At 40.4% G+C, this 21,881-nt stretch overlaps 1 protein-coding gene across 1 annotated transcript; it reads right to left on the reverse strand.

The window, feature by feature from the left end:
• Positions 1 to 862: 862 nt before the first annotated feature.
• LOC138960189 (uncharacterized) lies at positions 863 to 21,815 on the reverse strand. Its single transcript, XM_070331964.1, has 13 exons — positions 21,463 to 21,815; positions 20,373 to 20,615; positions 10,114 to 10,212; positions 9,515 to 9,569; positions 8,949 to 9,052; positions 7,477 to 7,594; positions 7,048 to 7,114; positions 6,644 to 6,671; positions 6,027 to 6,195; positions 5,576 to 5,711; positions 4,402 to 4,631; positions 3,870 to 4,169; positions 863 to 1,005 (listed from the first exon to the last, which is right to left on the reverse strand). Exons 2-13 carry the CDS (start codon positions 20,452 to 20,454, stop codon positions 918 to 920), a joined length of 1,476 nt encoding a protein of 491 aa, XP_070188065.1. The 5' UTR covers positions 20,455 to 20,615; positions 21,463 to 21,815; the 3' UTR covers positions 863 to 917.
• Positions 21,816 to 21,881: the final 66 nt, after the last annotated feature.

A 21,881-nucleotide genomic window follows, 5' to 3' on the forward strand; every position in this document is an offset into this window, starting at 1 on the left:
TACGTCTTGCATAAGACGATCATAAAAAGTGGATGTGAAACACTGGAGTCAGTGTAAAATGTAAGCATCAGCGAAAAAAGGCAATACTTGGTTGTAAGTACCAAAGGGGGTCCGGTAGCTCAGTTGGCAGAGCACTGGACTTGTGATCGGAAGGTCACAGGTTCGAATTCGGGCCGGGACGGACACGGGTCAACTTTATGTGCAGATCCAGAGACGGAAGCCATGTCCCACCCCCGTGTCATCACAATGGCACGTAAAAGACCTTGGTCATTCTGCCATAAGTGCAGGTGGCTGAATACACCTAAACACGCAGACACCTGGGTAGCGCGACTCTGTTGCTGCTAGCTTTCCACTGGGAGGAAGCGACCTGAATTTCCCAGCGATGGGACAATAAAGTAATGAAAAATGAAAAAAGGGCAAAACAAAATCTTGATGCTGGTTCTTCAAATCACCAGCTCCTGTACAACCTTTACAAAGAACAACCTTTACTCCAGTGAACATAACAGGCACCAAATTAAATTCTAAACTTAAAATCTTTCCACAGCTCTGTGCAAGTCTTCTAAAAACTGTCAGCTGTTTCCACATAAATTCAGCTGTCCATTGAAGAAAATAACCTTCACAACCAGAAAACTGTCCACACTTCTTAAACTTAAAGTCTGCAGACAGTCTGCAAGTGCGTCTCACATGTCTTACTCTACAGCTCTGAACATCCTCGGACAATGAACAATTACAAGGCACACCATGCTATTCGACTCACGGTACATATGTTATCGTTGTCCCGTCGCGTTTCTTTCAAGTGTTGTTTCTCATTATTACGTATCTTTTTTGTCGTGTTTATTGCAATTGTTTTCTTTTTTGTGTGTGTAGAATTCATGTAACCCTAGGGTTTTAAAAAAATAAATATTGACTTGACTGACTCAGACTTCAACAGGATCTGTGGCATCTTTTGGATCAAATGGAAACATGTCGATGTCTCCGTCACTGCCCTCCTCTCCATAACCATCTCTGAAACACACACATCAACAGGACATCAGTTAAAATAGCAACAGAATAAATACAATCTCAAACAAGAAGAGCAAACGCTCGATCGAGTCACTTTCGCAGTTCTGAATATTATATGAGGCATCAGATGGACAGGAAGAAATTGCTATTCACAACACAATGAGTCACGTTCACATAAAATTTGAGCCCGGTCACTTTTATAGTTTCCGAGAAAAGCCCAACGTTAAGTTGTGTGTTGCCGAACAGAAAAGGCTAGTTATCTCCCTTGTTTTTCTGATAACGTTCGTAAAAGGCTACAGATGTAAATACTTTGATGTAAAGAATAATCCTACAAAGTTTCAATCACATCCGATGAACTTTGTCAAAGATATAAAATGTCTAATTTTTCCTTTGACGCTGACCTGTGACCTTGAAAAAGGTCAAAGGTCAACGAAACCATCGTTAAAGTGTAGAGGTCATTGGAGGTCACGACTAAACAAAATATGAGCCCGATCGCTTTGATAGTTTCCGAGAAAAGTCCAACGTTAAGGTGGTGTCTACGGACGGCCGGCCGGCCGGACGGCCGGCCGGACAGACTAACACTGACCGATTACATAGAGTCACATTTTCTCAAGTGACTCAAAAATGTGAGAAAATCAGGTCTTAAAAAGGAGGGAGTCTTAAAATGGGGGTAATTTTACAGAGGTTATGAACAGAAAGTCTGAGAAAACAAGGTCTTAACTCACTCCCTACTGTGCGATTTTTCCTATGCTTTCCCCTGTATACTGGCCATTTGTATTAGTTGGTAAAAAAATCATTACTAAAGAAGTACTCAACACAGATATTTGAAATTTTCAGGGTTTACTGTTGATATGTTGATGCCCTTCAGTGCAAAGTTTCAAGTGTTTTACTTAGAAAATAGCTGATTTAGGTGGGGGGTATAAATAACCCTTTTTCTGGCATCAAAATTACGCTGAACGCAGGGCCATCACTTCAAATTCGCATGGTTTACTCACTCACTACGAACCACTGCTATCGCAGTGGTCCCATGCACACCACTTCCCCACGAACCACTGCGATAGCAGTGTTTCAGCACGTGGCAGTGTTTCAGCACGTGTCGTACTGGTAGACGCCATTGTTGTTATGCAAATTTGCACAAAGCCAGCGAGTACGAAATCAAACCTCGCGTCATCGTTCTACAGCAGACAGAAGTGAAACTAGCTTGGTAATTTGCAGTCGATTGGTTAAACTTGAGAGCCAGCCTCTCTATTTTCGTACAAAAATTGACGTCATTGAGCTAAAAAAATCCCAGTGGTTCGTGGGGAAGTGGTGTGCATGGGACCACTGCGATAGCAGTGGTTCATAGGGAGTGAGTTAAAAGGGGGATTCCACTGTAATACTTAATGAAGTCACGAACTGGCAAGACTAAAACCCTACAGTACGCTTGATTTGATTTGACAGCTAAATGCCAGCAACAATTTCATGTTACTCTATCTTAATCTCACTGTCAACTTTTCCCACAGCTTCTGAGCTTGTTTCAAGCTTCGTAAGTTAACAGTTTTGTAGGGTTCAATTCACAACCGTTATTAAAATGAATCAATATATTGGCATTTTTTTCAGATCATTTCAACCTCCTGAAGCACATGATCATGAAATTGTAAAAACAAAAGAAACAAAAAACAAAAATAAAAAGCCTGTAGGCATGAGAATTAATATTAGTGTGTCAAATTATAAGATGGCTTAGAAATGCGCTTAAGAAAAGTCGTCAAGGAATGTTTTTCGTCATATTTTTCTTTCACCGACGGTACATACTGTATTTTAGACAATCAAGAGCACAAAATACAGCAAAATCGTATGGGTACCCAGGCCTGATGCCGGTAATTTGCCAATTACTTAAAAAAACCTCATGCCTGCTCCTGAAGCATGAACAAAGGCTAGAACAGTGTCACAATTCCGAAGGAGAAGTGAGGTTAGTGGCAAATGGCGTGAAACACAGACAACAGAATAAAACAAACAAACAATGAAAAAATAACAAACGACATAATGAAGGAACGATAAACAAGACTTTATTTATAATTACAGATGGAAAAGAAAGCTACCTAAACCTAACCTAAGAAAGGAAAGTCTACTGAAAGTCTACTTAAACAGTGTACGAAAAAAAAAAAACGGAGAATAAAATAATAAAATAGAAGAGTTAGTCTAACCTAACCATTCTACTACACACTCTACCTCACATCCATACCGTTCACTGCCCTAGCCTGCACTGGTTCACACACAGCTCACATACACGTCATTTGCAAACCATTCAACCACAACAATAATCTAATCCACATGCATGCCGAATCTCTCGTCACAAGCGTACTCTGACTCGGCACATTCATACCCCGTTCATTCCTAAGGCCAAAAACAAAGTTGTATGTTTCTGGTAACATGGCTACAAAAAATAGGGTAGGTAGGTAGGGATTTTTTTTTATTTTGTTTTTGTTTTTTTGTCAGGGTAGAAAATAACTATACAGTGACGCAAAGAGACTGGACTTACTATACAAAGAGAAAGACAACACATTACAAAACAAATGAGACAAAAGGGATGCGGGGTTATCCCCCTTGTGTCGTCTGCCGTCTGTTACTTTCGTTTTGACTCTTTTTTTTTCTTTTTTTTTTTACAAATGCAATAAAATAGTCTAGGGTCGGCGGGAAAAAACTAGGTAGGGTCGGGTGACCAGAAACATACAACTTTTTTTTTTTTACCTAACACTTGTGATATACAGACCATCAAAGAACTTGAAGGAAAAGAGTAGAACTTTCACGTATTGAGCATTCAGCAGTAAAACAATCACAGCTGCTTCATACAACAATCACTTATTTACAAAGACTGCTCACACACTCACCCTTCACTGGACGCTTCTGATGAAGACAAAGACCTTGACCTTGGACGATCAGGGATGAACGTCGACAAATGTGCCGTACTTCTATCACTGTAAGAACTAGCAGGGGCGTAAACTTCCGGTTCAGGCATGGGGTTGGGATCATAATAGCGTCCATTTGCAAAGTAGCCTATGGATTTGTTCTTTGGCTTGCTGGATTTGCTGGTATGACGATTGATGGTGTCCTGAGAGTAGACTCCCCTTCCATTATTGTTGTTGGCAGTGCCAGGGACTGACGGGGCTCGATGAATCGTAGCAAAGGTCCTGCGAACAAATAATTCAAAATAAAATCAACCTTTCTCTTGTTTTTCTGTTTTGTGTGGCAGATTAAATACATTCTCTCTTCTGCAACACAACCCTCGCCATTCCCCGGCACGAACCCTATCCCTCAAACATTGAGACAAAAAAAAAGTGAACATTGTGAGGAATATAAGTCTTCCCCCCATCCCCCCCCCCCCCCCCCCCACACAAACATGCACACAAAATCCATTCGTACCTGGGAAACGTAGAACTGCCAGGAGGCATGGGTACAGGCACAGAGCTATACGGGCTGACGGCACTCGCCGAGCGTAAGGACTGAGAGACACTGCCCCCAGGCTCAGCGTACACTGTATTAGTAGGGAGAGGGGCCCGTAGCCTTTCTGTCTCCATGTCAACATCGATGTAGGAGATGCGGCCGTGACCCAGATCACCAAGGACGTCTGGACTGACCGCATCATGATGCAACTGTCAGGGAAAATTGAAGAAATAGTTTTGTCAAACCAAAAAGAAAACACAACAGAAAGCAGTCTTGGTAAATCCTTTATCAAATTGTAGTCAGCCTGTTGCTGACCTCTTCAGAAAGAAAGATGCTGTGTGAAATTGTCCTGTACAGTGGAACCCCCTTTCAAGACCGCCACACATCTGACAAATGCAGGTCTTTAAAAGGAGAGAGTCTTAAAACTGGGGTGGGCGGGGATGTAGCTCAGTCGCTAGCGCGCTGGATTTGTATCCAGTTGGCCGCTATCAGCGTGAGTTCGTCCCCACGTTCGGCGAGAGATTTAGTTCTCAGAGTCAACTTTGTGTGCAGACTCTCCTCGGTGTCCGAACACCCCCGTGTGTACACGCAAGCACAAGACCAAGTGCGCAACGAAAAAGATCCTGTAATCCATGTCAGAGTTCGGTGGGTTATAGAAACACGAAAATACCCAGCATGCTTCCTCCGAAAGCGGCGTATGGCTGCCTAAATGGCGGGGTAAAAACGGTCATACACGTAAAGTTCTACTCGTGCAAAAAACACGAGTGTACGTGGGAGTTTCAGCCCACGAATGCAGAAGAAGAAAAAAAAATTGGTGTAAATTTACGAGCAGAAAGTCTAAAAAAAAAAAATCAAGGTGTTAAAAGGGGGGAGGTCCACAATGAGGGGGTCTTAATAGGCAGGTTACACTGTATGTGCATGATCAATACACTTACACTTGTGATTTGAGGCCCCTTCGATAAGAGGACACCTTCCCATAAAGGACACCTCCTGTCCCTTTACCTATTAGCTTGACCAAAATATACCTGTCATGAAAGGACACCTGCAACATAGAGCAGGTCCCAAGGGTGTCCTGTCATCAGAGGTCTACTGTAAACCCACATGTTTCTATCCCAGCTCTCTGTTCTTGGCAGAAGCAAAAGAAAACACTCACCTCGTGTTGTTGTCGATGATCTTCTAACATCTGATGGGCCCATTCAATGATTCCCAGGGCGTCTGAAGGTATGCTGGAACCTGCATCCTTTTTATGCAGCAACACTAACACCCGACACAACTGATGTATCACACCCCTGAAAACACAAACAGTTGATCATAATTCTTTGCAACAACCAGCTGAAAGAACTTAAGTTTCACCATTAAACTTTTTTTCTTGAACAGTAATAGACTTGAATAAGTTCATTGATATCAAAGTCCGGTACAAAAAATCCAGAAGATTTCCGCCTGGAAACCAGAAGCCTTCATATCTAAAAAGACAGTAGGCTGAGCACACATCCTGTTGTGATTATAGCCTTTTTAGACGTCAACAACATATCATTAAGATTCAGAAGACATTCTTACTTGTATGTTGGAACAACAACATATTCAGATTCAGAAGACATTCTTACTTGTATGTCGACACCCTCGGATCTGCGGGATCCATGGCTCGTAACTTGGGTCGGATCTGTGACAGCAGCATCATGAGTGTCTCCGTGTGAGGTCGCAGCTGTTCCAGATGGTGGGCGTACACTACAGGGTCGATGACTCCAGTCTTCAGATCTCCATTCATCTCATTGTCTGCACAGAACAACCAGTTGAAAATACTAGCTGGTATCTCTAGCATGAGAAAAACTGAGATTGGAAATATAAATGTGTTGCTGCATTACTAGATCAGAAAATTCAAGAACAATGTCAAAAAATGCTTTAAGAAACATGTTATTTAACCAGCCGTGGTTATTTCTGTAATCACAAATATACCAAAGAAATCCTGTGAATACAATTTATATAAAAAACACTTGTTATTTAACCAGCCGTAGTTATTAACCACAAAGATACTAAAAAAATCTTGTGAATACAATGTATACAAATTTCAAATAAACAAACAGCATAATGACTCACTGCAAGTCATAAGCAAAGATTCAAAACTTTGAAAACGTGAAGGCCTCAAATTGTCTAAGTTGTTTTATCAGTCAAACAGAACCGTTGTCAAAAACAGCAAAGTGAAAACTTTCACAGGAATACATACCATAGCCTTGGTTGTCATATACTGGATACTGAAAAAAAATTTGAAAAAATAGGTTACTGATAATTGAATATTAAGAATTCAAATGATGCAAGACTTTTGTCACTCCTAACGGTATTCACACACACACACACACATATGTTTAGATAAAGAAAAGACAGAGAGAGAGAAAGAGAGAGACAGACAGACAGACAGACATATTTTGCTTTCAGGGTACATGCAGATACACAACAGACAAATTATAATGGAAGAAAAACAAAAAAACACTTAGCTTCCATTATGGGTTTGCTCATTCAAAGATAGCAGGAAGCAGAAATGTAATTTCTTGAGTTACAAAATTATATGTTTTACTTGATGTCCTTTCCTTTTCCAAGAAAACACTGCTCCAATATCAGATGTAAACTCACCTGTTTGATGTTGCCCATTTCCATGTGTGCTGCTTTGTAGTGCTGATTCTGAAGGGTTACCTTCTTCCTAAAATCACAAACCAAACACAATTCACGTTAAAAAATGGCAGTCAAACAGAACACATCTTTCTGAGAAAGAAGAGAATGTGTGGGATGTTTTAAATACTTAATTTCTGTGTCGACCCGTTGAATCAACAGCATGGTCATATGTATTAGATTATCCTAAATCTAACCATACAAACCAAAAACATTAGAAATCCGAAAGAAATGGAACGCTAACGTTCCAAAACCAAGAAGGAAAACAACAACAAAAAGAGTTAGTTTATGGAACATTGAATTACAGACAAAACAGAACATTCACATTTCGTTCTGTCCATAATGAAACGACGTCCACAAGCTAACCGTTCTCGTTTGGTGATTCTTACAAACCTGGTTTTTCTGATGTAGATGCAGACGATGAGAATGACCACCAGACACAGCACAAGCCCGGCCCCCACGCCCGCCACTATACCGATGATCAGCTTAGTGTCGCTGCTCTCTTTTTGGGCTGGACAAAAAACAACACAACATAACAATGGTGACATTGAGAAGTATCGCAGTAAAGAATATGATAAGTTTAGGAAGACTAAAATCTCATCTGCTTAAATAACCAAAGGGAAGTAAGCGCTCTAAATGCATACATGCAAAGGAGTAAACGAGAGTTATACGGAACCAATCTACTGGCACCTGAGAGAATAACAAGCATTGAAATTAACATCCTCATTTAAAGTCGCTTGTTCATTTCAATGCTTGTTATTCTCTCAGGTGCCAGGAGATTTGTTCCGTATGGGGCGGGGATGTAGCTCAGTCGGCAGCGCGTTGGATTTTTATCCAGTTGGCCGCTGTCAGCGTGAGTTCGTCCCCACGTTCGGCGAGAGATTTATTTCTCAGAGTCAACTTTGTGTGCAGACTCTCCTCGGTGTCCGAACACCCCCGTGTGTACACGCAAGCACAAGACCAAGTGCGCACGAAAAAGATCCTGTAATCCATGTCAGAGTTCGGTGGGTTATAGAAACACGAAAATACCCAGCATGCTTCCTCCGAAAACGGCGTATGGCTGCCTAAATGGCGGGGTAAAAAACGGTCATACACGTAAAATTCCACTCGTGCAAAAAACACAAGTGTACGTGGGAGTTTCAGCCCACGAACGCAGAAGAAGAAGAAGAAGAAGTTCCGTATAACTCTCGCTTAGTCCATTACATGTGTTGTATGCATTTAGAGTGCTTACTTCCCTTTGGTTATTTGATCTCTACATCTGCTTAATGTCGCTGCTTTCTCTTGGTGCTGAAAACCCCCCACAACAATAGTGAAATTCAGAAGCAATGCAGTAAAGAATATGATAAATTTAGGAAGACTATAATCTCATCCGCAGTGAAGATAACTCCAACTGTCAGTGCCACAATAAAAATTTAAAATAATCTTTTATTTTGTTTAAACTACAGGAAGACAGGGATCATTGAAGTTTGCTGTCAATATTCCTTTCACTACAATTAGACAGCAATTTTTCGATGGCAAAGGAAGCATCATGTTGTTGATAAAAATTGACAAGACTTACACAGTGCTCTACAATTATTTCAGTTCTGTTTGCAAGTGCTACACTCTCTTGGTACTGAAATCAACTTATGTCTGCAAATATTACATGCGTGTTCACAGAAAAAATTATTGTGACAATAAGTTCCCATACAGATAAGCATGATATCTATACATCCATAAAGTGGAAAAACTTAGACAAAAGTAAGTCTTAATTATATTGCGCAGGATTTGTCTGTTCCAATCAGTTAAGCTAGCCCAAGAATGCTGTACTCAACAAAAGACCTCGCCCCTCCCCTCCCCTCCCCTCCCCACATCACTGTGAAACTTACGCATGCAGACGGTGCCCTGGAAACGACCTTCAGTGCGTACTTCAGCATTTCCGGTACATCGGTCCACACACCTCCCATCATCAGCCAGGATGAAATTCACGCATCTAAAAATAACAACACACACGGAGAGTTGCAAAGGTTAGTTTTCTGGGGAAATGTCTTCAGTAATGACTATACGCTTTCTGGTGTGTTTAGTGAACACATTGGCCCATGTACACACACATACGTCACACATATATTGACATATAATATGCATGTAAGCAAGTAAATGCACATGCCCGTACGCACACACACACACAAACTGGAAATCTAGGTAATAAAAGACACACACACACACACACACACACACACACACACACACACACACACACACACACACACACACACACACACACACACACACACACACACACACACACAGCAATGCACTCGATTTGAGGCATAAAAACAAGCTTAACCAACAAAACTTCACAAACAAAACAAAATCAACAAACATATAAACACTGATGATATATCTGAACAACACCAGTGAATTTAACGATAATAAAACTGCCACACTGAATCACCTTATACAAACACTGGGTTCAGAGCACTTGAGGCAATCACTGGCAGCGCAGGTATCTGAAAGAGACGCACATAATCAAACAATAATGACACCCATTCAAGAATTCTGACACCACTAAATGCTAAACCAGTCATGCATGTCAAAATACTTGTCAGGCAACTATGCCGCACATCTGTCAAAATCACAGCAGTGTCTAAACTGCGACAGTGTTTACAGGCTATGATTATGACCATGTCAAACTGGGTGTATACTTGTGATGTTCAACATTCCATGGTGTATTTTGCTGGAGAAGAATGAAAGGCAAACATTCTTGCTTTGTGTTCGCCATTGGTCCTGATGCACATGATGGTCTAGTTTTAAACTATTTTCACGATAGAAGAGAAGCTTTTATATTCTTCAATATCAAATCACACAGTTGAATTGGTGAGTTTACGGAGAATGCTCACAGTACTGTGTTCACAAATCTGCTTGGACACACACACACAGAGTATTACACACTCTTACTACCCCCCCCCCCCCCTCCATCTCGAATCTCTCCCCCTCCCCACCCCACCCCTTACACACCTACCCCTTTTTCATCTCTGCCTCTACCCCACTCACCATTTTTGCAGTCTTTGCCGTTGGTGTGCAGCGAAAAACCACTGGAACAGGTACACGTACTGTTTATGCAGGATGACTCAAACCCACAGGAGCACCCATCTGAAACAGTCAATAACAATTACCAATTATGAAGCGTTAGGTCAACAAATTTATCAAGTTCCAGACTGTTAAGTCATCCTCTTATTCCCTGAATAAAGATTGCAGTCTTTTTTCTACTTCTTCACAGGGATTTAGTCATTTACAGTACTGTGTTGAATTTCATTTACTCAAAATTATAACTTTATATATAAGCATGCACTGCTGAGAACCTGAAACCAAGAGAATCAAAATTCATGGAATATGCAGTAGGTACGCTGATTGAATCAAGCATACAACCTATCCCTTTAAATGTTTCCAACACTGCAGCAGACACAGTTTAATGTGCACACACACACACACACACACACCCGCACACACACACACATACTCACACACACACACACATACACACACACACACACACTCACACATGTAAACCACACTTAGGCCAAAAAAAAAAATTGTCTGTTTCTGGTCACCCGACCGACCCTAAATTTCGGCGCCGACCCTAAACTTTTTTTTTCCAAACTCAAAATTTTTTATTTTTTTTGGGTGGTAAAGGACAGGGTGAGAAAATGAACAACAAAAACGTGTGAAAACGAAAGTCCGCTGACGATTTGTAAATGTGTTGAGTGTCTTGTCTCTATGTATAGTGAATCCAGTCTCTTTGCGCGATTTTTAAAGTTAGTTTTATTGGTCTACATTTGGGGTAAAAAAAAAAAAATAAATAAAAAAAAAAAAAATTCCCGACCTACCGACCCTATCTTTTTTAGCCATGTTACCAGAAACAGACAATTTTTTTTTTTTGGGCCTTATCTAGAGACATCTTGTTTCAATCTCAACACAAATTCAATTATCTCAATTGGGCGGATCGGATTAAAGCAATATATGCCTAGTCTGTGTAACAGATATGTAACAGTGTTTAGACTCAGCCCTGGACCTGAAAGTGAAAGGCCCCCAGGTCTGAAAATATTGAATAACCACCTGTATAGATTTTCCCAAGTGTACCTTAGGTAAGGCTACAGTGATGCCCTTGAACATTCAATAAAATCGTTTGCCTTCCATAAAGCATACAGTGGATCTTATTTCTAAGGAAAATTATGTACAGTCATATATTAATAACACACGTGTAGGCAAGATACAGACATACATGCAATGGCATGCAAACACACAATCTCTCTTCCTGTTGACAGTAACTAGCAACTACTTTTTTAAGCACAATAATAACAGCTAGACCTCAGAAAGAAGTATTCCTGAACTCCAGCCTAATACAGCTGTGCAAGTACATGTAGAACTAACAGTTCACCAAGCTTCACATATAGCAACAGTAAACCTTTTTTTCTGTGTCTGTCTTCCTGTTTTCCTTTCTTTTATGTGTGTGTTATTTTCCTTGCATATGGCTCTGTTGACAGTATGTAGCCTGCTAAACCACCAGGAGTGCTCCTTTTTGCTCACCTGGTGTGTTTAACAAAAAAATAACACTGCTTTATGGTTCTCCCCTTGTTGTTTGTATCAGCCATTAAAGGAACAGGAATCCACTGTTCATGGGGAATGGGGAGAGATAGTTTGACAACAATGAGAGAGAATGAGAGAGAGAGAGAGAGAGAGAGAGAGAGAGAGAGAGAGAGAGAGAGAGAGAGACCGAGAGAGAGACCGAGAGAGAGAGAGAGAAGGAGAGAGAGAGAGAGACCGAGAGAGAGAGAGAGAGAGAGAGAGAGAGAGACTGAGAGAGGATGGAGAGAGAGAGAAGTGGAGAGAGAGAGAGATGGAGAGAGAGAGAGAGAGAGAGAGAGAGAGAGAGAGAGAGAGAGAGAGAGAGAGAGAGAGAGAGAGAACGAACGAACGAACCAACGAACGAACTTTATTACTTGAGGATGGAGATTTTAGGCTCACGCCTAGTCTTACAATCTGTCCCTGCTAAACTAAGACATAAAAATAAAGACAATAAAAGGACAATTGTCAATCGCAATCATACAGTATTACTAATTACAACATTACCTATACGAATACATAATGCATGATAGAACATTAAAATGTACATGTATGTCAATATAATACAAAGGAACAGAAAAGTCGACTCGCACACACACACGCGCGCCGCATGCCTGCAATCACGTTCGCACTCAATACAACACACACACACACACACACACACACACACACACACACACGTACACACACACACACGGTGGTGCACACCCACCCACCCACCCACCCACCCACACACACACACACTAACACACACACACACACACACACACACACACCCACACACACACATACACAGAGAGAGGAAGACAGGCAGACAGACTGATAGACGCAGAGAGAAGGCCGACAGAAAGAGACATGCAAACAGAGACATGCACACAGGACCACAAAAGTACACATTTACGTGGCATATATCATGTTGACAAACAGACGACTTCACTTGGTTTAAACAAGATTTTATTAAAGAAATACACTTCACTTGACCGCACAAAATCAGATCACAGGTGAAAAATGCCAAATATTTTCCCCACAGTCCCTCCACAACACACAAGAGGCCCTTTGCCATTGACCCAAAGCTGCAGATGCCTCAGACAATTCTCTCACAGCCAAAATAAACCAAGGCTTTTCAAGTCAAAGCACAACATAAAAATGTCTCATAGGCTAGCTAAACCTTTATAAGGCCTCAGGTGGTAGATTCTTTTCCTGGTATGGACAAAAAAGCAATAGGGGAAATTCTGTGGGTAAAAAAAGGTAAACAGGGAAAGAGAAACAGGGAAACCAAGGGAAAAGGGAAAAACGGGAAGAAGAAAAAAACACAAGAGAGGGAAGGGAGGTTATGGGCTTTGCAAGAGACCGGTGATCAAAAAGCTTCAGGCATTTATAGTGAAGGTTGTCAGGACAGAGAGGGCGGTCAAGCGGTGCCTTTTTCAAAACAGGGTCATTGTTAGGGCTGTTGACCCAAGCTTTGGGTTTCAAACACCCCCTGAGCGACACAATAACCTTCCCCAGATCAACTCACTTCATTGCTTCATATCAATGTCCTGCTTGCCCTCAGGAATTTTCTGGGGTCCAAGCATATTTTAGCCCTGAGGGTGACTAGTATATGAGGAGTGTTTGGCTGGGCATGGTCAGAGAGTTATGATGACTTTACACCTTCCAGCTTTGCCTCTCTCTGTCTGTCTGTCTGTCTTTTTGTCTGTCTCTCTGTCTGTCTAGCTGTCTGTCTGTCTGTCTCTTCTCTCCTTCTCTCTCTTACTCTGTAAGCAGTGTATCTGTTGCACAGTTTTCTATGCTGATTGTAATCAATTATTTTTTGTTTTTCTACTTCATATACTACATGGTGTATTTGTCTAAGGACTGTGTAAAACATTTAAGGCATTAATGCACCTTTAACCTTTTTTTCCTTACCAATTAAAATTAGGTAGACGGTCAGTCATATGAACAGAGAGACTGACTGACTGACTAACTGATCTTTAATTTATGTACATTTCAATTACATGCATTCATGTCAGTGTGTGCATGTGACTGTGCCTGTATGGTATGCCATTACATGTGCATGTTAGACAAGTGATCTTGTTGGAATCAGCACAGCCGGGGTTACCACAACAGAAATCATATCACTTCAGTCCTGCATACATGTCAGTTGCGCAATGCTATATGAATTATCTGCGCATGTCTATAACCCCTTGTGATAATGTATAACTGTCATAAAACTTTACAATCTTAACAGCTATCATAAATTACTCATAGCCAAGCTGAAATTAAACAGGCCTCTGGACATGTATAATTTGTTCTTAAAGGCACAGTAAGCCTCCCGTAAACCATCACAGATACTGTCAGGCTTTTACACACAGTACACCCTTCCATTTGAACGCTCACTGAACGGGACCATCCTGGCTGCTTTCCGTCGAGAGTGAGACATTTTCAAAGAATTTATTTTCGTGGACCGTCAGTTCTACAATCAGGCGCCTCGTTTTTGGCGCTAGACTACTGACTAACTTTTAAAATCTAAATAATAAATTGACAGCTTGTAACACAAACATTCCTAAATCATAAAAGATTTCTTTTTTCATCAAGACAAGATCAGCAGATCTACAATTCGAAGTTTTGAAAGTTTTAAAAAAGATAGGCCGGAAGCAGGGTCATGAAAGGCCGTGTCTCTAAGCAGACAATTTTTCTGCATAGCGCTCGCTTTCTTTGAAGCCGCCGAGTTCGTGTGACTCAAAGGTACATAATAACGTGCTATTGCAGATACAGCCAGTCACATTGACTTGAAATCACAAACTGACCACTAAATTGTGAAAAAAAGGAAAGTGGATCACACGGGTTCACGATGGCTCAGGGGTTAGATAAACCACGAAATCTGGTGTGTGGTTTACGTGAGCTAAATAGCAATGCAAACGAACTGTTCCATGTAATGCTATTAAATGCTATTGCAAGTGTGTTCCATAAGCTTAGAACTTCTTTTCTCATTGGAAGATTTAAATCGTTTTGTAAACCATTTGAGACATACTGGGACTTGAATCCTATTTAATAATTTTGAATCAAAAGCCAGTGAGACCTTCACCAAACAAACTAAATACTTTTTTTTTTAAATCACAATCTCCGCTATTCAGCAGTGGACACACATTGCCATTGAAAATGAAAAGCAAACCCTCCTGCTGATCTGTTATGTACACTCGCATGAACTCACACAGTACATAGTACAGTCCCCGTGAGCCAAACAACCTTTTTTAACACTGTCTAAGTGATCTTTGATCATTTTTTTGAGTCTTAAACGCTTTGGCGAATAATTCTAATTAAATGGTGTTGTTGAGAAATGAATTTCCTCCAAAAATATCTTTACCTTGTTAAAAAAAATATGCATTTTTACGATTTTTGTAGCATGTTGAAGTGACACGTTTGCCTGCAATCACGACTCGCTTGACCCCCACCCTGTATAACACAATTTATGAACAAGTAAAAAATAAAAACGATTAAATACTATGCACTTGTCGTAGAGCCAGTAAAATATCCTCTACGAATCTGTTTTTCTTTTTGATTTACCTTATTTGGTTCATATTTTACGACAATTTGAAAATGACAAAAAAATCACTCGCAACAGTGGGAGCGAATGAGTTGGGTTTCTTTCGCCGGGGACTGTACACACACAGACAGACAGACAGACATACACAGACATACACAAACAGACAGACAGACGGACAGACAGACGGACAGACAGACAGACAGACAGACACACACACACACCCTGCATGCAGCATTTAGGAGTCAACAGCTACAGTGTCAATAATAACTAGAATTAGAAACAAGTAGAAACAGTGTATTAACACCACTCAATGCTTAAACGGAGCAAACACTGACATAATGAATGGGTGTGCCAGCCAGCTCTTTCATTATTCAGGCGTACTGCCATTGTGAAGAGATGGCTGTACATCGTAACACGAAAAACAGATCTCACAATAGCTGCCTAATCGTACCTTTTGTAAATTTGTTATCACAGCACTACCCTACCCTCAAAAGCCCTGTAAAATCTACATGATTTCAACCTTCTATTTATTTAACATGGTAGAAGCACTGATTTACGGTATGCATGCTTGTAAATTAATCAAGCCTGTGTTATCCCAATTTATTTTTTGTTATCAATATGAACTGTGATGAGAGAATTTACACACACAATCCTATGAAAGGATAAGTTTTTGTCTAAAACACAAGTGATACAGTCTATCTCCATGTGTACATCTTCCAACCGTAGCAGTATTTATATCCACCCTGACTGGGGGAAAAACACAACAATACAATCCCTGCATTGAAATGAAAAGTGTCATCATTTTACAAACAGCACATACCACATCAGTTAAAAGAAACAAACAGTGAAACTTTCTCATTTTCTGACACCCACACACCAAACCTTTCAAAAGCTGGTTCAAGCCGTTAACCCCCATCTCTGACACTGACACACAGACATCAATAATCGGCAGGAAATCCACTGTGTGCAAATGCACTTAGCAGTCTGCAGCCTACAGGGAAAAGCGCCCCAGAAGCCTGCCTTGGTTGTTTTGGACTGGATCAGCGTGTTTGAATCTGCTCTCTCTGTGTTTGCCTGTCACGGCAGGTAGCCAGGAGATGTTTGATTGTTCCAATGAGAACATGACCAAAAGCGAATAAGGAGAGATCCATACCTGCATGCATGATCTGTGCGATTCTTTCAATGGCGCTAGATACACCTGCCAAGGTTTAAAAACTAAGCAAACAAAATGTTAAGGTCTGACGGGTGCAGTCGAACATGTCACACCCACCTGCCCCTACATTTTCTCATGTAATTGCTGCAAGTTGTATCCAAACATATTCCTTTTTTCCTTTCTATTTGGGTCTTCCATACCTTGAAACAATGCAATACATCTTGGCAACATTATTCATAATACATTAATTTTCATGTATGCAAGATGCTCACATGTATTAGGCAAAAAAAAAAAAAATAGGTGTGGTTACGGTAACATAGCCAAAAAAAATAGGGTAGGAAGGTAGGAAATCACTTTTTTTTAAACTTTTTTTTCTAATGTGTACAAATTAAACCTACTTGACAGGGAAATAAGTGTGCGACTCGGGCGCTTTCGCTTTCATTGCGTTTTCTGCACTCGTTTTCTTGGTTTTTGTGGGGTTTTTTTGACAAATGTAATAAAAAGTTATAGGGTCCGCCCCTAAAAATAGGGTAGGTCGGGTTACCGTAACCACACCTATTTTTTTTTTAGGCCTTATTTATATATGTACAATTTACTAAGGAATGTTGCCAAGTTGGAAATTCCATGGTTTCAATGTCTAAAGGTGAATTACTGAGATGCAATTGCAAAACTATGCAGTTCTTAATCTTAAAAACAGGGCTTTTTCCTGCATGACAGAATAGTGTGAAAGGCTTCATGGGTACTGTTCCATTAAACAAACAAACAAAACAATCAAACAAACATCTATATTCTTTTTGATAAATTCTCAGTCTGAGTTACAGAGATAGGATGCAAAAACCAAACGGTTATTTCATTTTCTGTAGTTTTTTTTTTTATATAGATATCTATCTAAAGGTAATTTCTTCCCGTCAGTATCTCATTTTTGTTTTATTCAGTTTAAATTAAAGCCTAGCAAATCAGCAAACAAAAACGCAGTTACAGTCAAACATACTCTCGCCGTCTATATTCTAAATCAGCCTGTTTTGGATTCTTTTTTCAGAGTAAAACTAAAAGTCAAATTCAGTCACACATAAAAGGATAATTGACCAGCTGTGAGCACCCCATCAATAAAGTCTGTTGCCCATTTACAACACACCATACATTGATAAAGAGCTTGATCATGAGCCCCGGCATAGTTTATTGCTATAGAAAAAGTTATCATCTGAGCCGCACAGAAGCTATTTCCAGTGAACTGTCACCGATGATTAACATGAAGCTGTAACTCCTTTCATTTAAGCTTGCTGAACATGTATACACAGAGAATGATGACAAGTAAAGCAAACTTCACTCTGCATTTTCAGGGATTTCATCTGCACTGACAGAACGCTAACATTTCTTTCAAATTGCCCAAAACTTAGCCGTCATTGTTATAATACTGGGGGATTGGCAGAACTTTTATGATCCTTTCAGCAAATTTGTCTAAGAAATTAATTCCTTGCATTCCCCCTGATTTCAAAATGTCTTCCTTTAGCTACTGTTTCATTTGAAAAACAGAGACTTATACTACAATCCTGTGAACCTACTCAGACAGCATACTTACTCTTTATTCAATGAATGGGGATACCAGTAGGATACAAAAGGCAGTAGTTTATGAATCTTGAGCATAAAAATATCACTAATAAATCACACTGTAATTTAGCTGAGACTATGTTAATGTAAAATTACACAGGTCTGAATAGAGACATTCTGGGAAAATGGGAATGCAGTCGGTTTAAGGATTATTTTCATTGTTCAGTTTGAAATTTACTTCAAAAACATTGTTCTTAACTCATGTATTACTATTACTGCATATACTTTATAAAACTGAAACTGATCATATTACAGATATAATGCAAGCACATAACTTCACAAACTGCACAATCTAACAATCATCGCTATTTTCTATTTGCACAGAACCAGCAGCTTTTGACGACATGCATATATATATATTTCACAATCAAAACCAGTTGATAAGTTATTCTGGGTATATTGTTCTGAGATCGACAGAAACCCACACAAACTTAAAAATGCTACATGTACATATATGCTAAACACTGCACCTGCACAGGGGCGGATCAGTTCCTTTGTAAGGGGGGGTGCACTTTGAATCGAAAGTGAATGTGATGGGCGCGAAGCGCCCGAATTTGCTAGGGGGGTCCGGGGGCATGACCCCCAGAAAAATTGTTGGCCCAAAGAAGCAAAATGGTGCCATCTGGTGCCAATTTGAACTTATAAATGGTCATAGAATCAGCTTTCCAAATTTTTTTTTTTTTTTTTTTGCTGGAGGGGGGTGCACCTGCACTCTGTGCACCCCCCCCCCCCCCCCCTCGTCCGCCCCTGCCTGCACTGACTAAAGCAGTAACAGCAGGATACCTTGCTTTCAATTCTCAATCAAGCAACACCTCCTGTACGCAATGTGCATAATTAAGCCAGTGCATGGTGAAAAATAACTTTTATAAGTACAGCACAACACATGCTGGAATCCACTCCATTATTACACATGTAAAGTTCAAGACATCAATACCTTTGAACTAGGTGGTCAATCTGAACGCTAGAAATTAAAGAGAAGCATGGCATATAAAATGAAAATAGCAAAGTAATCTGTGTTCCAAATCCCATGGAATTGGAACAAAATGTTGCAGCATTTTCTGTGATGCCAATAACTTCTGCTGCAGAACACTGCTGAAAGTCAACAAATAAATGGAATTCCACAGGATTTTCATAGAATTACTACAACACACATGTCAATCGGATTTAATCAGAGCTGGAAAGGGGGGGGGGGGGGGGCACAGGGGGTTAGATGAGGAAGCTACTGGTGAGTTGAAAATGAGAAAAGCGCACTGGAGGTAGCAGGACCTGTTAGTGTTACAATGCAAACTGAATATTTCCCAATTCCAATGTTGCATGTTTGCAGACATTAGCATAGCTCAAAAGAAGAGCCGGCACGTGTTGAATGCTAACAAATCAATTGAAATTTGCAATGCCAACACACAAGTTCCATTTTCTGACCATGCCATTGCATTCATTGCACAAGGGCATCTCAACCCAGTTCCTATGCTTATCTGTCTTGCTCTATACTCCTAGTTGTTCTACGTGGTGTTTTCTTATGTAAATACTTGGTTAACTACAACATGCTTTAAATTCTGTGACACTCGAAAGGTTTCTTTACTACCAAAAGTAATGTTAGCCATTTTTGTATGCAGTGTTTGTTTTTAATTGAATGAGACGGACAGGATTATAGTGATTCAGCAAGAGTATTTTACTATTAAGACAGAGTTTGTGTAAACATGAGAGAGAGAGAGAGAGAGAGAGAGAGAGAGAGAGAGAGAGAGAGAGAGAGAGAGAGAGTCTAATAGAGAGATCTAAGGGTGAGAGGGGGGAGAGGGGGGCTTGCATACTTACTTTTACTTTTGTACTTTATACAAATTCTTCACACAATTATTCACAGAAAATGTTGACCATTGCTCAGTTCAGCACATTTAAAATACCACCATCCCGGTGTCATGAACTTAAAACTCTGCCTGAACAATCCCTCTCAATGCGGTCAATGTGCATGCGCCAACATGGGGAGATTAATCAGGTCGTGAACAACCTAACCCTAACCCATGGTTCGTTCGGTCAAAGGGTCGCATTTTTTAAGTCCAAGATTGGCGCATGCGCATTGACAGCATTGAGAGGGATTGTTCAGCAGAGTTTTCAGTTCGTGACACCGATTCAAATTTCTAATTTACTATAACCACAACAAAACAAAAAAACAATGCTGTCAAACTGCCAATGAAATGTACTATCATCCATTCCTCCCACTCACAAACATCCCCCTTTGCGGAAAGTAAACATTAATTTTCTAACTAGCTCAAGTGCACAACCATGGCACTCACATCATCATTAAATCAGAATCATGAGAATGAGAATGCACAATCCATGCATACATGTATAACAAAATGCACACCATTACCAAGAAAAGAACAGAAACCAATTAAGAAATCACAATCTTACCTTGCTGTCCGCCTATCCTTGGTACGAAGATAAGCACAAGCACAGGAAGAAACAGGACTGTTACAAGCAGACCATGCTGCATCTTGGCTGTGGGCTGCACTGACTTCTCCCGACCTGGCACGTGAGGTGATAGCCCTTGCTGGCTGTGTGTGTGACATCGCCCTTAGGCTGCTATCCTTGGTGTGTGCTGGTCCTTTGCCTCCCTGGCTCTTACTCCTGACTGCAGATTCCTTTGATCGTTTCCTGAGAAAAATTGAAAGAGACAGACTTAAAAAACTGCAGCAAATGTGAGATTGGTGTGTGTGTGTGTGTGTGTGTGTGTGTGTGTGTGTGTGTGTGTGTGTGTGTGAGTGTGTGTGTGTGCGTGTGTGTACCTTAAACTGTTTCTTGGGCTGGAGTCTACAAATTATGCAACCCTTGTAACACTGATTAGTTTGATTTTTACTTATACTTGAACTTTTGTCATAATTAATATAGCTGAGATATTCCTGGACACCTTAATCCTGATGGTGACCATGCATCCCTTGTAAAAGTTTTCTTTACAAAGTTTAATGGAAGAATAGCAAAACAAGTCAACTGCTATTAACTGCAGTAACAATAACAATAATACCAAGATTTGTTTTGAAGTAATCATATATCCATACATTTACACACGTCACATTCACCTCATATAGATAATAGAAGTTCAACGCAACCTAGATGTGTGCGTGACAGATCGTGGAACTGAAAAACGCGCTCAATATGAGTTTTAAAATACTGCAATGATACAATCTTAACATAATAAAAACAAGTTGGGGGTTTGTCATGGATACCAGTAAGTTCGTCACACGGTAGATTCGTCACCGGTCCTCGGTAACTTCACCACAGTAACTTCGCCACAGTAGTCCGAGCGCGGCTATATGCAATGGTAATACTTATCACAGTATACGGCATTCAGCCAATTGGTGTTCATTAATTTCATTTCACACCCCCACAAGCATAGAGTAGATGCCGGATATATATATTATATAGATCTATATACATAGGCTAACAATTAACATGTAATAAGAACATTAAAACTAAAAGCACAATAAAAAGTAGGAGTACAGACCCAAAGGAGTGGTGGGTTGAAGCTGATCCGCTTTCTTCATTCCAACATAAGGATAGTAGATGACTGAGAGACCCAAGAGAAGCGCGGATCTTAAATGTTTTGTTTCATATGCCCAGACTGCCAGTCTCTTTTACACTTACAGACTCCGTAATTTAGTTTGCGGCATTCCTTTCACTTTCAGTCTTCATAAAGTTTGTCTGAGAAAGCAGCTGTTTTCACGTCTCCGGCATGCAGAAAACTCTCAACCCATGTTACAAACGCGCACAGACAGTAATTCCTTTCCCTCCATGCACAGCCTTCCAAACGTTGATTCCAACCACTTGTTTCAATGTTGATCTTTCTTGTCTGCACGCCTTTCCACTAGGCTGTTTTGTTAAGTGGATTACCTCCCGTGGTCTACTAATTTTCGTTCTCCCGCT

This window comes from Littorina saxatilis, linkage group LG2, assembly GCF_037325665.1.
Source record: "Littorina saxatilis isolate snail1 linkage group LG2, US_GU_Lsax_2.0, whole genome shotgun sequence".
In the NCBI taxonomy this organism is placed as follows: Eukaryota; Metazoa; Mollusca; class Gastropoda; order Littorinimorpha; family Littorinidae; genus Littorina; species Littorina saxatilis.